The 17,843-nt window shown below is 40.2% G+C and overlaps 1 protein-coding gene across 6 annotated transcripts in view; it reads right to left on the bottom strand.

The window, feature by feature from the left end:
* rrbp1.S (ribosome binding protein 1 S homeolog) overlaps positions 1-16,173 on the bottom strand; it is a 51,891-nt gene extending 35,718 nt beyond the window's left edge. For 5 of the 6 annotated variants that reach the window (XM_018264420.2, XM_018264422.2, XM_018264419.2 and 2 more), the window contains exons 1-2: positions 16,016-16,173; positions 1,179-2,212 (exon numbers count right to left, since the gene is read on the bottom strand). In XM_018264420.2, the coding sequence (XP_018119909.1) occupies positions 1,179-2,190 (1,012 nt within the window). In that variant the 5' untranslated portion in view covers positions 2,191-2,212; positions 16,016-16,173. 6 annotated transcript variants of the gene reach the window in all.
* Positions 16,174-17,843: the final 1,670 nt, after the last annotated feature.

Below are 17,843 nucleotides of genomic sequence, written 5' to 3' on the forward strand. Positions count from 1 at the left end.
GTTATCTTGTGTTAGGGAGCTGCTATCTGGTTACCTTCCTATTGTTCTTTTGTTAGGCTGCTGGGTGGAAAAGGGAGGGGGGTGATATCACTCCAACTTGCAGTACAGCAGTAAAGGGTGACTGAAGTTTATCAGAGCACAAGTCACATGACTGGGGGCAGCTGGGAAACTGACAATATGTCTAGCTCCATGTCAGAAAAAAAACATGTTTTCCCATGACAGTATCCCTTTAATTGGCTCTTGGCAGAGAGCCCAGAGTAAATACTTAAGATACATTTGTAACAGTTTTGTCCCTTGGGAAGAGTCACAGCTTAAAAAGCAATTCACCTTCATTAGTAAAACTGTAATAAAACATAAAAACTACAGAAATGTGTTCAAAATTTCAGTCAAATTTTGTAAAATGGGCATGGTAATTCGTGGGTGTGACTGCAAAAAAAGGGACGTGGTCAAAAAATTGCAGCACTCCACGCAGCAACTTTTCTTGTCCCTCTTTCCGTTTCCAGAAGTTGGGAAGTATGGTTGAAAGGCTTACCACTGCTAGAAGGTGCCAATCGTGAAGTTACTTTAAACCTAAACACATAATTGTGCAACTGCTACTCTGATGCCTATTGATAGCCCTGGTTTCTGTGTAGCAATGCAGTGTGTCTCAGCCCTACACCAGTGATGCTTGGTTCTAAAGATTTCATGTGATTGCCGTGAGGAGAACCTTTCCAGTTTTCTGATGGAACGTCAAATGCAACCTCATATGTGCTTGATCTATTTTGGGAGATGGTAGAAACCAGACAAAGAAAAAGGCTATAAGCATATTTAGTGCTTACTGCAGCTACGCCGGTGTAAAAACATTATTGGTTGTTTTTGACAGAGCTTGCCCTCCCAGTAACTTCAAACGATTCCCCCTTGAAACTAGGCTACGCTGCCTGTTGGAGCCAGCTAGCCAATATACAAGGAAAGCTTACAAAAGAAGTACATCGTTTTTGACTGTCACCATATCAGGCAGTGTCATTTCTATTCTGGCTGAAAACCACAGCTTAGCTTCCAATGCACACGTGTCATCTATCTTTTGTATGTAAAAGGAACATGTTTTTCCTATCACAATATAGGCCAATGGTATGTACGTGTTTACGCTCAATTCAATTTGATGAGTTGTAACAGAACAATGAGAAAAAGTAATCTCTTACTTGGTTCAGTTTTTTTCTTAGGGGCACTCTTTTTCTTTGAAACTGCCTCCTGTTTGGAGTCTTCTTGGTTTACTATAGCGGATCCAGGCCGTGATCCAACAGGAGATACTGCAATGACAGGCACTTCTTTGGTAGGTTCATCTAAAACTGGCACGTGCTTAGAGGTGAGAGTCACAGCTGGACTTGGGGATGGTTCAACCTTAAGGACCTTCTTTTCAGGCTTTTTCTTTTTGTCTTTAGGAGATAGAGCAGATGTCTCAGGAACTGAAGCAGATTTCTCGGGAACTGGAGCAACCTTTGCTGGAACTGGAGCAGCCTTTGCTGGAACTGGAGCAGCCTTTGCTGGAACTGGAGCAGCCTTTGCTGGAACTGGAGCAGCCTTTGCTGGAACTGGAGCAGCCTTTGCTGGAACTGGAGCAGCCTTTGTTGGAACTGGAGCAGCCTTTGCTGGAACTGGAGCAGCCTTTGCTGGAACTGGAGCAGCCTTTGCTGGAACTGGAGCAGCCTTTGTTGGAACTGGAGCAGCCTTTGCTGGAACTGGAGCAGCCTTTGCTGGAACTGGAGCAGATTTGACAGAACCTGGAGAAGCTTTTTCTGGACCTGGAGCAGATTTGACAGGACTTGATGCAGATTTCTTACTAACTGGTGCAGATTTTTCAGGAATTGGAGCTACAACAGGCACAATTGGTACTTCAACAGGTACTGGTGTCTTCTCCAGAATTAGCTCCTGCCCATCAGATTCCTGATTAGGTTCATGTTCAGGTATTTTTCCATTGGGTTTTTCATCCTTCTTTTTAGCTTTCCCTTTTCTCTCTGGCAGCTTTTCTTTCTTTTTCTTATCAAATTTGGGCTGCTGGTTCTTCTCACTTTCCTTGCGCTGCTTGGCCAATGCTTCTTCATAGGATGTCTCTTTCATTGAAAAAGTTGACACTAGAAAGATTCCAATAGCAGAAACCACCATAAAGCCACCAAACACCATGAGGCTCATGGTCTGCGGATCATACAAATCCATCTTTGGATTTTCCCTTTGATGTCTTGGGGGAGAGGAAAAAAAAACAATATTAGAGGAAAATAACAAATATCCACGTTTCATAAAAATCCAGGATATGCAAATAAAAATGACATTCTGTCGAACAACAAATAAGCAAAATTTTACTTGGATGTTCCGTAGGCATTAGTCTAGGTTTTAGGTCATCTCCTACAAGTACAGAAAATCCCAAGCCTAAAGCATATGCTTTCAGGAAATTAAACTTTTTTTTACAATGAGAAAAAATAGAGTCGAGAAAGAGCAAGCCGTTTTCAGGTTCTCGCATGAAAATTACAAAAAAATTTAGTTTTCTTGGGAAAACCAAACCCTGGAAACTCTGAACATCTCGTGAGGGTTACAACATCTTCAAATGGTTAAGGGGACATCTGCCATTGACTTTTACACGAATTTGGCGGGTTTTAGATGGAGGATTCGGACTTGGAACAGATTCAGGGCATAATAAATCGGTTGTTTTTTTACCGCAACTTTTTCGGGTTTTCGCCTTCATGCTCTGGCCCAGGCACAACAGCCCTGAACCTTTTACTAAGGGCTACAATCTTTTAACTTAATTAGCAGATCTTTTACCGTGATGTATGCAATATGGGGCATATCGATTGTTTGGACCAAGATGGAATTTTTACACTTGCCTAATCAACATCTGGCTGATTTGTAGCCATAAATCTGTCAGTGAGGACCACAGAAGGCCCATTACAGGGGCAATAAACTGGCAACAGCTTTTATAAGCCCATGTATAGCCAGCTTAAGAATTTGAAATAGAAATAGCAGAGCAGAGGTCAAATAATGTGGCTGCACAGGGATTGCACAACCCAAATAGAAAGAGAAAACTACAGAAAAAGAGAATGCTCCCAATTCTAGGACAATGACAAATTGGTGACAAAGCACCAAAAACCTAGATAAGCCCATAACTCTACCATAGGTCAACAACCTTCAAGGTTTTGCCTTCTAATTCTAAATCATCTTTTCCCCCTTTATTAATACCCCCAAAGCATGTACAGAGACAGACAATGCTATCGATAGAAAAAGTACATATAAACCCGGTTTTTAAATACGCTCATAGGTGAGATTGCATTTGATATATAAAGCGAGTCCTCCAGGAGTATGAAGTATTTTTGGGTGTTAGGACTAGCCATGGTTCTTTCCTCTGATACAAGTTGGCCGCATGTTGAAGCGAGTCCCAGGCATTTCGTTCATTTATGTTTGCAGCAGAATTATAAACACATTAGGACTACCTATGAATCATGTCATAAAAACAGTTGTGTAATGCTATAACTTGTGATTTTACACCATCCATCGTCATTCCTGAAATCATCCATTAAAAAGAAGAAATTGTGATATTTATATATTGTTATATTCTGTATTACCTTTTACCTAGGCCCATTTGACATAATTTATGCCCATATTTTATACCATCTCAGAAATGGTGTAATAGCGTGATAAATATGCAAAGTTTCATATGGATGTGAACATCATATAATTACTTTTTTTTTTTTTTTTTTTTTACAGCTTGCTATATAGGCCCCATAGTTTGACATTAAATAAAACTGCTGTGTGTATGGAGCAGATGTAGAGCTGCAGTTGCCCAAGTCCCATTTTCTTTGCAGCCAACATATGAGGCATAAGTGAAATCGGATAACTATAGTCTGACTTACTTTAGAGAAATAAAACCGGTTTCATATTCTTTTCTTTATATTGTTCATTAAAAACCATGGCTTGTGTCTCGATTATCTGTACTGGTATGGGATCCGTTATCCGGGAACTGAATTACGGAAAGGTCATCTCCCATAGACTTCATTATAATCAAATAATCCAAATATTTTTAAATTATTTCCTTGTACTTGATCCCAACTAAGATATAATTAATCCTTATTGGAAGCAAAACCAGCCTATTGGGTTTATTTAATGTTTTCTTGATTCTCTAGTAGACTTAAGGTATGAAGATCCAAATTAGTGAAAGATCCATTATCTGGAAAACCACAGGTCCCCACCATTCTGGATAACAGGTCCCATACCTATAGTAGGGATGTGAAATGGACAGGGTTTATTTACCCTGCAACACAGGGCACTTTGCCAACCTCAATCTTCCCAAGAGACTCCTAATTAAAGGTGGCCATACAGACTGATTGGCTATGATTTTAGACAGATCAGCCATGGAGAGCATAAAAGGGGCCACATATGGTGTACATGCCACCACCAGCCAACATGGCGCATCATCAGAAGAAATTTTATGATAAAAGTGTCATAAAATCCAAATCTAAATGTTGGCTGTAATGATAGTCCAATGGTTGGAACCCACAACTTTTAGATTGGCAGATTAAAAGGTTAGATTGTTCTGACTGAGGAAAGAAATGGCTGCCTTCTCAACGGAGTCTCCTAATAAACTGGATAATTGGGTACTCAATTGAATTGATCATCAATGTACAATGAGCATTAGAGGAACTTTATTGCTCATTTTCTCTGCCTACTGTGGGCCACACAGAACAACATATTTCTTGCCAAACCCTTATGCTATATTAATGTGAATTGTAATTTAGAACTGCTAAAGACTTAGGGGGGCTATGCCATAATATATGCACAAAATTAATTAGTGGTGTGTTAAGGCTAGCTCTGATAGAACGAAGGTAAGTGGAGGAGGGAGGAAATTCTTGGCTGCCCACGGGACTCTAGGGCAGAGGTCCCCAACCTTTTTCACCCGTGAGCAACATTCAGATATAAAGATTTGGGGAGCAACACAAGCACGAAAAAGGTCCTGAGTGGTGCCAATAAGGGTTGAGATTGGCTATTGGTAGCCCCTATGAGGACTGGCAGACTACAGGAGACTCTGTTTCGCAGTACACCTGGTTTTTATGTAACCAAAACTTGCCTCCAAACCTGGAATAAAAAAATAAGCAACCCCAAAGAGTTGGGGAGCAACTTGTTGCTCACAAGCTACTGGTTGGGGAACACTGCTTTAGGGGGACAGCAGCCCTTAACATGCACCAGCTCCCAGGAGGAAATAAACATGTGCCACTCATTTAGCAGTTTTCCCGCTGACTGCACTTGAAGCGTGTACAGCTGTTATGTCACATGACCCTGACACAATTACATCATTGTGCAAAGTTTGCCCTAGTGACTACAGGTATGCCTACTGGGAGCGTATTGATTTAACAGGCAAATTGCTCAGAGACCCCCTGGGGCCAAGCTTTGCTTCTAACCACACAGATAAAATCTAGTGCAGTTTAGTATAAATATATAATAAAGTGAAAATAAACTTTTGCAGATTAGGGTATAATTTTTTTTTCACAAACGTGACAATTGTGTCTTTTGTGTCTGGATCTTTCAGTGCTGAAGCTGAAACACCAATAAGTGATGAGGCTGCAGCAAAGTCTCTCAGCAGTGCTGATAATTAGCATCCTCTGAGATCTACTCAATCATATATTCAATTAGTTACCTAGCATTTCACAGTGTTTGGATAGCTACTCTGAAGCTAAAAGTAAACTGTATCCTCTGGGGAAATAGGCTACTTTACTCCACAGATTGTAGCCAGTTGTTGCTTGGTAAGGGCACACGGGCAGATTCAGGGTAATTAGTCTCCCCAGCGACAAATCTCCCCGAACTGCTTTCCCCTACCTTCCCGCCGGCTATAATGAAAAATCGCCAGCGGGATGGCACTCGCAGCACTTCGTTTTCCAAAGTCACCCGAAGTTGCTTCACAAAGAAACTTCAGGTGACTTCGGAAAACAAAGCACCGCGAGTGCCATCCCGCTGGCGATTTTTTATTATAGCTGGCTGGAAGGTAGGGGAAGGCAGTTCAGGGAGACTGTCGCCCAGAAGAAGAGGAGATTTGTCACCGGGGCAACTAATCTCCCTGAATCTGCCCGTGTGCCCTTACCAAGCAACAACTGGCTACAATCTTTGGCTAAAGGCACACAGGCTGTTGTCAGTCTGGGTATTTTTTGCAGGCTGAAAGAAGCAGATCTGCTCAGTTCCCCTGCTCCATTGATTTGAATTCGAACAGGTGGATTGCTAGTTTGTCAATTCCTGGTTTAGAGACAAAAAAGATGTGTACTGCCAAAATTAGCCTACCAGTCCACATAGGGGCTTACCAACTAGCAAATCACAGCCCTTGTTTGGCATCTCCAGGAATGATTCCATGCTTGTGTTGCTCCCCAACTCCTTTTGCATTTGTGGATCATGGGTAAAAAAAAAAAACAGACTCCCGGTGTATAAAGATCACTGGCACAGCTGAGTTATAAACCTCGATGTGTGACCTTAATCTATTCGAGTTTGGCAGTACAAGATGGTCTATGTAAAAGGCCCAGATTGGTATTATGCAACTTTGACCAATCAAAACATCCCCCTATACAGATAGTCCATAATGTCCCATATAAAAGTTTTGTCTGGCACCAGGTGTGTGTAATTAATATGAACTTTCAGTTTACTGTCAAGAAAAGGAATGTTTGATGGCCAGTCCCCTAGCCACACAGTTCTTCCTGGAACAGTTGACGCCACAACACTATTCTCACTAAACAGGAACGAGTTCTGCAGCCACCCTAGGCAGAATTTCAATAGTGATAAGAAAGCCAAGGGAAGAGACTCAGATTGTGATAAATTGCCCCCCCCAACTGAGCAGAGCGTAAGAGTGGTTCCATCTTTTTTGTGCCTCAAGCAGGGTTTAGCCATGGCAAGTAAGCTACCTGCAAGACTACTACACAATGTTGCCTAATGAGTACACATGGGGAATATGGGTCATGATGCCTAGATGACTGGGCAGTAGGCTAGAAATGCTGTACATAATGTTCTTTTGCCATCTATACCAGCCCAAGGCAACCATGGCCCTTTAGTTATAATGATCGGTTCCTCTAAAGATGCCCCAGTAGCTCCCCATCTTCTTTCCTGCTGATTCACTGCACATGCTCTGTGCTGCTGTCACTTACTGAGTTTAGGGACTGACTCAAAATATTCAGAACATATAGAGTATAAATATAAGGCTGATTAGTAATTGATACAGATAATTACTACATGGCAGCAAAGAAACTAGTGCAACTAGAATCAGACCGATAGCATCAGATTATATAGCATCAGATTAATTATATTAAATCTAATTTTCTGCTTGAAATTACGACAACCCCTAAGATTAGCTTCTCAACAGCTGCTCAGAGCCCACTGAGCATGTGAGTGTCACAGACACTTTCCAAGATGGTGACCCCCTGTGACAAGATTGAAGTCCTGGATCATTGCTGCTATTGACAAGCTGAAACTTTAGGCTGGTGCAATAAGTTCAGTATATAAAATATAGCATTATACACAAATTCATTTTTAAGGTTTAGTTCTCCTTTAAGGGTCTGGTCTCAGACGTCTCACCATCACATCAATCGTCTCTCTGTACATGTAAAAACTCTGAAATCATTCTACTGTTCAGCTTTTGAAATAATTTTTTCATCAAAATCTTACTCTAAACTATACTGAACAATACAAATAAATATTTGCTGTATCCATGGCTACCCTGTCATTATCAAAGGGTCAATAAAGATAAGGGAGTGAGAGTTGGGTTCTACAGAGCGCAGCTTTTGAACACACACGGACACTTGGGAAAAGAGAATTTTGGAAGATTTTGGAAGACTGGAGAGACACATGAGTTTTATCACCAGCTATTCACATTATTGCTGGTGGACAAGCTTTTACATGGAGATTAGTCTCCTGCAGAAGCAGAGATTTATCGATGGTAGTGATGGGCGAATCTGACCCGTTTTGCAGAAAATTTGAAATGGTAAAAAATTTGACAAATGCATTGAAATCAATGGGCAACACATTTCTTTTTCACCCTTTGGATTCTACGGGAGTCTTTTTCAAGGGGAAACCTGAAGAAAACTTTTGTTCAGCGTTCATTGCTAATCCCTGGCGATTATAGTCCCGGTGTGCCATTACCCTAAAGGCAGGAGTCAATAAAAGCTGCCGAAAGTCTGCCCTGTGTGTGGGTCCCTCCAACTAGAGTTGCCACCTGGCAGGTATTTTAAAAATTATGGTTGATCCCAATGTTATTAATAGGGAAAAATTATAAATATATAGGAAGGTTGGTATTTTTTTCCAGAAAAAGTGGCAACCCTGCCTCCAACGGATATCTGGTTAAAAGTTGGACAGATACTGACAGGTTTAAAAATCCTGTCGGAGCATGGATTAGATCAGCTTGTTGATGTGGTTCTCACTCCAACCACCTATCTCTCCTATCTCCGATGTTTATCCGAGCAGATCAGCCTGATATTGCCCATCTCAAGGTGGGCATACTGGGGAAAGATTTGCCAAATGAGCCAGTGTGTGACCAGAACAATCAGGAAAAAAACTCTGAAAATGTGAGTTATCTGTATGAGCTCAATATGACGGCATACACTAGGTAAAGTCAGAGACTCGTAACTTCTCTGATCACTGATGGCTGATGTGGTGCACACAATAAAGTACCTGACTCAGGCAATACATGTGGCATAAGCATCCTGTGTGTGCCATGCCAGCACTCGTTAATATATTTAAAGGAGAACTATGGTGAATATGAAAATGTAATATAAGCTTCCTCCTACTGAAATAAGAAACTCTGTAAATAGTACAATCAATTAAACATTCTGCATCGTTTCTGAAATAATCAAGTTTATATTCACTATTACTCTCTCGGCATCGGTTTCTCTTCATTCTGTCTTCTTGCAACAGTTGGGTGTCATATATTCATTGACAGTTAGATCCAATATATCCCCCTGGGTGGGTGGGGAGGCTCCCTTTCATAGGGGGTGGGGGCTCCCTTTCCTAGCAGATGCATTAGAGCTCACTCAAATAATTGATTCCAGTACAAACAAAATCTAACAAAATAACTGCCTTTTGCACATGTAGAGAGACATGATGCCTGGTGACTTTAATAGAGTGAGTTTATATTAAATTTTCAAGTTTGTGATAGTTTCCCTTTAATAACGCAGCATCAGGGCGACAGGTTGGACATACGTGCTCTAATCTTAAAGCTTATATTTCTTTATAAGCTAAAGGTAAAGATAGTTAATACATCACTATGAACTCTAGTTGCAGACTAGTTACACAAGTTTCAGCCTCACGTAACCCCTACTGCAAAGGCCATTGTGATAAAGGCAACCTGAAATGACATTAAAGGACTACTTATATAAACATGTAACAAAGTTTACATTCACTCAAACAGCACGTTCTCCTTTCTGTGCCTATGCACAATACATCAATAACAATAACCATGGGCTGACATAAGTTAGTGCACTAGTGCAAATTTACACCTATCAGAAATTGCCTTCCTTAAATCTTGGACAATTAAAATATAAAAAGCTAAAGGCTGACTGGCTGGGCTGGTTTCCAAAAATAAAAAGACTATAAAAGCTTATAAAAAGACACCAAAAATGACATTTACTACTGTGCACCTACTACCAAGCATACAAAATATTATAACATAATGATAAACAAATATAATAATATGCCAGATAAGTTAAATTTGTATTCCTAAAGAGTTTTTGCCCATACATGTATTACATACATGTATTATATTACTTGCCCTTTAATTTGAAATAAATTTGAATCCTTCCATAATCTCTGACAGAAATCAGTCTATTGAAATTATATTGAGTTCCACACAAAAGTAAAAAAAAAAAAATTATATATATATATATATATATATATATATATATATATAATATCAAAACAGGGGGGTTGTGGGAGCACTCTAAAGGCTTTAAAGTATATATATATATAAGTATAATAAATGCTATTGCATATGTACCCAAAACAGGGGTTATTTTGTTACAAAGTTATGATCATAAAATTGATAAGCCACCATACCACGTCAAGGTAAACCCCGAATGGCGGTCCCTAACTTGTTTTATATTTTATGTGCATTTTAGCATTACCTGTAATCAATGTCCGTTGAACGCTGTTTTTTCACTGAGGGCTAAATCCTCCCCAGCCAGCAATCAGGCTTTTAAAGGAGAGATATTCCCAAAACAAACGCCCAATTTTAAAAGCATAGGATCACCACTAGTTTAAAGGGGGGGTATGGGGTGCTACAACCACTGAAGCTATGCCACAGCTCCTGGCTAAATATACAATATCAAAACAGGGGGGTTGTGGGAGCACTCTAAAGGCTTTAAAGTATATATATATATATATAAGTATAATAAATGCTATTGCATATGTACCCAAAACAGGGGTTATTTTGTTACAAAGTTATGATCATAAAATTGATAAGCCACCATACCACGTCAAGGTAAACCCCGAATGGCGGTCAGTGAAAAAACAGCGTTCAACGGACATTGATTACAGGTAATGCTAAAATGCACATAAAATATAAAACAAGTTAGGGACCGCCATTCGGGGTTTACCTTGACGTGGTATGGTGGCTTATCAATTTTATGATCATAACTTTGTAACAAAATAACCCCTGTTTTGGGTACATATGCAATAGCATTTATTATACTTATATATATATACTTTAAAGCCTTTAGAGTGCTCCCACAACCCCCCTGTTTTGATATTGTATATTTAGCCAGGAGCTGTGGCATAGCTTCAGTGGTTGTAGCACCCCATACCCCCTTTAAACTAGTGGTGATCCTATGCTTTTAAAATTGGGCGTTTGTTTTGGGAATATCTCTCCTTTAAAAGCCTGATTGCTGGCTGGGGAGGATTTAGCCCTCAGTGAAAAAACAGCGTTCAACGGACATTGATTACAAGTAATGCTAAAATGCACATAAAATATAAAACAAGTTAGGGACCGCCATTCGGGGTTTACCTTGACGTGGTATGGTGGCTTATCAATTTTATGATCATAACTTTGTAACAAAATAACCCCTGTTTTGGGTACATATGCAATAGCATTTATTATACTTATATATATACTTTAAAGCCTTTAGAGTGCTCCCACAACCCCCCTGTTTTGATATTTTATATATATATATATATATATATATATATATATATATATATATATATATATATAAAAATATATATACCGTATTTATTTTTCTATGTAGGGATCCAAAGGTCATTCCCCAAAGTTGCTGCCCTAGGCATGGGTCGTTGACCTTTCTCTGTAGTCACCTGCAATTTTTGTGTGGGAGTCTCAATTCACCTGTGATGGAAGCAAAATCACCCAACAGGTAACCCACAGCCACCCTGGCACACAAACTTTATATTTTGTCTAATGCTCTTCAATTGGCTTATTGCTAATGTAACAGAATGACAGCATCATAGTAAGTGCCATAATACATCTAAAAAAAAGAAAGAGCTAAGCCATTAATAGAGGGTCATTGTCTAACGGTTAACAAAGTACAACGCCCTCTCGATATGAGCCCTGAATCATTAGGATGGTACTTGTTGTGTGAAGCTATTTCTCTCAAAAAAGGCCATTGCCCTATATCCACTTTCTTAAAGGAACAGTTCAGTGTAAAAATAAAAACTTGGTAAATAGATAGGCTGTGCAAAACAAAACATGTTCCTAATATAGTTAGTAAGCCAAAAAATTTAATGTACAAAGGCTGGAGTGACTGGATGTCTAACATAAAGGGGGGCCACATGGTACATATCTGTTCAGTGAGTTTGCAATTGATCCTCAGCATTCAGCTCAGATTTAAAGTTAAGTTATGGCCCATGTGGCCCCCCTCAAGTCTCTGAATGGTTACTGCCTTGTAACCAATCAGTGGAAACCAAGACAGCTGAAAAGCAGGAAGTAGTGTTCTGGCTATTATGTTAGACATCCAGTCCCTTCAGCCTTTATACATTACATTTTTGGCTAACTAATTATATTGAAAAATTATTTATTTTGCACATGCTATCTATTTATCAAGTTTTCATTTTTACACTGAACAATTCTTTTAAAGGAGAAGCAAAGGTAAAACAATGGGGGTGGGGCACCTGAGACCCTGAGCCAGCGCTCCACTTTGCTTAAAAAAACTGCACCAAACAGGGGTACTTCTCTTCTGTAGAACCTCTTTTGTCGTCATCTTCTGCTGTTTCGTTCTGCTCGCTGTCCTTGTTCCAAACGCACAGAAGAGTGAAAAGACGAAGTAAAGAGGCGATTTTTCACTCTACTGTGTATATGCATGCTGCCCTGGGGCCGAAGAAAAGACGACATGGAGCTCCTACAGTAGTAGCCCTTCCCGATGCCATTTTCAGGGAACAGGATCACCTGCCTCAGGTCTCATGTAAGCCATTATCATAACTGTGGGGTGCCCAACATTTGGCAGCTTCAAGTGATTTTACCTTTTCTTCTCCTATAAGGGGGCCATACTTAAGCCAATAAAATTGTCCAAAATGTCATAATTTTCATCATGCATATACTAGGTGGGTGACCCTGACACAGCGCCGGATTTTTCTTCCGGGCACCCAGAGGCCTCAGGGCTCTAGCACCCAATATCGGCGCGCACCATTCCCCCTTTAACCATTTGCCTGGACATTACAGTTGAAAATGAAAGGCTGCTTTTAGTCAACAGAAAAATAAAATCAGGAATGCTGATCTGCCCAATAGGGAAAGTTAAACGCCATCCTAGATCCGTGTGCCGAGACTGGGTATTGCTGTATGTATTGCACCGAATTAGACTACAGATACCCTGTATACCCCTGCAGGCACCTGGTAGCATAAACAAGCACAATTAAAAGATGTTTAAATATTTGATTCCAGCTTGTTTGTACAGTAACGCACTCACGCCCCATCCTTATTCCTGTTAGATCAGTCAGAGCTCTTTGCCTCTTAAAGGAGACGTTTACCAAAAACAAGATACAGAGGAAAATGAAGCTACATCTTATATAAGGGGCAGTATTTTTTGCTCATTGTCTAAATGTACTGAAGCCTTACAACCAAGGAATGCAGATCTGTTTAGTGAAGACATAGGGCTCCAGTTGGTTTTATGAAACAGTTCGAGTTGGCTTGAGTCAGGGCCATAGTGATCAGATGAACTCTACCAGGACTGCTAATTGCACTCTCTTGGGCCCTGTACATATAGGACACTTTGGGGCCCTTCTAACCAACTGAATGGTATTTTAATCAAAGGAAGACAACTGCACCTCCCGATTGCTGTCTCATTATTAAATTACTAAATTACCCTAGCAATCATGCATCATAAAAATAAAATCGTAAGATGTACGATGGTTTTGAATCCCACTAACTTCACGATAATTTGACGGATTGCATTACAGAGCATTTTTTTAGATGGGGTCAGCGACATCCATTTGAAAGCTGGAAAGATTCAGAAGAAGGCAAATAATTCAAAAAATTATAAAGAAAAAAAAAGTAAGGTCAATTGAAAAGTTGCATAGAATTAGCCATTCTATAACACACTTAAAGTGAACACCTTTAAATTAACTTTTGCATGGTATAGAGCACGATATCCTGAGTCAATTTGCAATTGGTTTTAATATATTATTATTTGTGGTTTTTGAGTTATTTGGCTTTATAGTCAGCAGCTCTCCAGTTTGCAAATGAAGCAATCTTTTTGCTAGGGTCCAAATTACCCTAGAACCATACATAGAATTGAATAAGGGACTGGAATATAATTAGGAGAGGACAATAAAAATGTAGCGTGACGTCACTTCTGCGCCGTCTGTATGTGACGTCATGCGCATCACGTATGGGGCATGTTTAGGTCTGGTGCCTAGGGCAGCATCGGACCTCAATACAGTCCTAAAGACGAAGGCAAATAATTCAAAGACAACAAAAAAATTGCTTAGAATTACCAAAAGGTAATTTAATTAAAGGAGAACCACCACTTTAAGAGAAGGCTGAGAAGTTATAATCACATTCCAAGCACAGATGTTTCCAATATGTGAAAAGCATTTGATTTACTCTAGGACTCTTTCGCTCGATGCCTGTCTGGGATTTGAGGAACAGGCACAAAGAAATTATATATATATATATATATATATATATATATATATATATATATATATCAATTAACTGTTTAGAAACCAATATGAATATGATCCTCACTTGCCGGCAATGTTACAAGTGCAGGGAGAAGTGTGGGATGGAGCAGCAGCAGCAGCGCAGGGGAAGCAGTAGAAGCAACAGCAGCAGCAGCAGCAGTAGAAGCAGCAGAAGAAGAAACAGCAGAAGAAGCAGCAGTAGAAGAAGAAGCAGAAGAAGAAGAAGCAGAAGAAGCAGAAGAAGCAGCAGTAGAAGAAACAGCAGGAGTAGCAGCGAGCCCGTGTGTGAATAATGTGCGGCCCCTAGAGTCTGGCTGTGGGATGGAGATGACTGAGGAAGTTTTTTTTTTTCCCAAACCGCTAGATGGGCAGACGTGTCCCTAAGACAGGCACATGAGAGGAGGAATATGGACACGTAAGCCACTAGTGGGGGCAGGTCACTGACTGGATTTGTTACAAACCAAAAAGGGGGGGGGGAGGATTAATCTCCAGCGCTTTGTGAAACTTTCCATGAGAAGAGCAGACACAACTCTGAGGAATTGCACTGAGGATGCTGGGTATTGTCACTTACAGGGAAGCCAATGAGCTGTCTCACACACCCCCACAGAGGGGGGGCCACACACTACATTAACAACGTCCAACTAACGCTCCTAGAATACAAAAAGCCCCAATGTGATCTGCACTCATCTCCCTGCACTGTCCCCGACCCCTCAGCGCCCCTGATCCCCAGACTGACTGACACGTAGAACCAACAGACGCTTCCCCCCCTTCCCAGTTCCTTATACAAAGTCCAGGCAGGTAACAAAGATTAGGGAGAAGGCAAGAAAGACAAGAACTCCCGGCACCCATATATCTATACACTGACACATTGCTGGGAGTTGTAGTTTCTCTACCCCAGGAACATAGACAGAATGTATTGTTACACATGAGACCACCAGAGTGCCCCCCAAAAGCCATCATTACATAAAAAAAAAAAACACAAATACTGACGCAAACCTGCCGATTTCCTAAAAATATACATGTCACACACATCTCTCTGGCTTCATACCATAAACTGCCATCACTGGGGTAATATAGTAATATATATATATATATATATATATATATATATATATATATATATATATATATATATATATATATATATATATATATATATATATATATATATTACACAAAAGCCATGAATATCTTGTAAATGATATCCTTATAAACGATGAGTAGTGATGTCATCAGTTATAAAGTGTGAGTAGTGATGTCATCAGTTATAAACGGTGAGTAGTGATGTCATCAGTTATAAACGGTGAGTAGAGATATCATCAGTTATAAACGGTGAGTAGTGATGTCATCAGTTATAAATGGTGAGTAGTGATGTCATCAGTTATAAACAGTGAGTAGTGGTGTCATTTCTGTCACATGACTCACTGAAATTTGTGTATTATAATAAAGTACCCCCAGTTGTAAAATATAAGGATATTAGAAGTTACTACGGAGTTCCATGACATATCCTTATATTTTACAAGAGGGGGTACTTTATTCACTATATATACAGGATTATCAGACTGAAGCCATACAGGGATGCAGCGCAACATTAAAGTTAGGTAGCGCCGCGAATCCCGCACAAATACAGTCCATACAATATACAATATACAATCCAGTACTTTTCCCCAATAAAAGCACTTTGCAGTCATAGCTACTGCCTTGGATTTGTCCTGCTTTCTATTATAATACTGACAATATACAATACAGACAGTATATACGGTAAAATGCAGCGCACAGAATTGCCACAGCTGGAATGGGCTGACAGATTGAACGGGCAGCTGTGCTACACGGTGTCAGTGTCCATCCCATCCAACTGCCAGGGGAATATTGGGCTGGTGCCTCAGCAGTAGAAAGCACTTACCTATACACTGAGGAGAGAGAAGGCTGATAGGGATGCGGCTGCACAATGTCACCCAGTGGGAGCAGCGCTGCGCTTCTGTCTCGCTCACTGAGCCGGCACGGGCTTCTGCTGCAAACTCTCTGGAGTCGTGGCACTTTTCTTTTCACTTTTTTTTTTTTTCCTTTCAATACAACTTTATTGCGCTGCCGGAGAACAAACAACAAGCAGTGCTGGTCAGTTCCATTATGATCCCACACTGATGTTTTGTCTGCGGCCCCAGGTTGTCTGGTGAGGTAGTTACACACTTATTGCACATGATGGTTTATTTCTGTATAATACACAAAAGCCATGAATATCCTGTAAATTATATCCTTATAAACGGTGAGTTCTGATGTCATCAGTTATAAACGGTGAGTTCTGATGTCATTTCTGTCACATGACTCACTGAAAGTTGTGTATTATAATAAATAAAGTACCCCCAGTTGCAAAATATGAGGATATTAGAAGTTACCTCAGAGTTCCATGACCTGTATAAAAACACTCGGCCTTCGGCCTCGTGTTTTTATATGGTCATGAAACTCCTCTGTAACTTATAATATCCTTATATTTTACAAGAGGGGGTACTTTATTCACTATATAATACACAGGCTGTATGAGGATGTCACAGGTATAATCAGTTTTTTTAATCAGATGGATTTGTGTTTTGGACTCTGTGTATATATAGTGAATAAAGTACCCCCTCTTGTAAAATATAAGGATATTACGAGGAGTTTCATGACTATATAAAAACTCGAGGCTGAAGGCCGAGTGTTTTTATACAGGTCATGGAACTCCAAGGTAACTTCTAATATCCTCATATTTTGCAACTGGGGGTACTTTATTTATTATAATACACAAGTTTCAGTGAGTCATGTGACAGAAATGACATCAGAACTCACCGTTTATAAGGATATCATTTACAAGATATTCATGTCTTTTGTGTATTGTAAATAAATAAAGAGTGTACCCTCTGTTTTTTAAAATTGGGATATTATGTCACCTCATGACTTGTATAAAGGGAAAGTGCCTCTGGCCTTGTGCTTTTTATACAGGGATATTCTCTGCCTTTAGTCCCCAAGGCAGCTTTCATGATGGGTCTTATTCCTCTTTCCCCTGCGCTTGCCTTTTTAATATCAGAGCTGGTCAAGGGGGTTTAAAATATTAGAAGTCACATTGGAATTTTGATATCTATTAAAGCACTTCAGCCTTTTGCATATATATACACACACACACGGGACCTTTTATCCAGAATGCTCGGGACCTGGCAGCAACGTAACTAGAGGGGGGCGGGCCTGGCGCAGGACGTGCAGCCGGGCCCACTGCACCCCTCCGTATGCCCAGAATCCGCCCAGAATCAGTGGCACCCCTGAGGGGCTGCGGGCTCTGGCACAATCGCCCCTGCTCCCCCCCAGTAGTTACGCCACTGGGACCTGGGAGTTTCCGGATAAGGAATATTTTTGTAATTTGGATCTTTATACCTTAAAGGGCACCTGTTGGGTAAAAACTGTTATCCCCAACCAAAAGTGCGGGCTAAATAAAGCCAGCATTCTGGTTGGGGATAACAGTAGTTTTTTTTTTTAATAAAATGCTCCCGCTAGCGATACGCTACCCGTACATTTGTATAAAGTACCTTCAATAGTTTGTCGCTGCTAGGGTAATAAGAGATTCCCTAAAGTAAAATACTTATAAAATAGAAATGTTCAGCTCAGAATCAGTTTTACGAACGATGTATCATTATTTAAAGGGTAGGTAAAGCCTCTAATTAACTTTAGCCTAGGATTTATGTCCTTTCATGGGCAGTGTCCTATAC

Source organism: Xenopus laevis, chromosome 5S (assembly GCF_017654675.1).
Source record: "Xenopus laevis strain J_2021 chromosome 5S, Xenopus_laevis_v10.1, whole genome shotgun sequence".
Taxonomy (NCBI): domain Eukaryota; kingdom Metazoa; phylum Chordata; class Amphibia; order Anura; family Pipidae; genus Xenopus; species Xenopus laevis.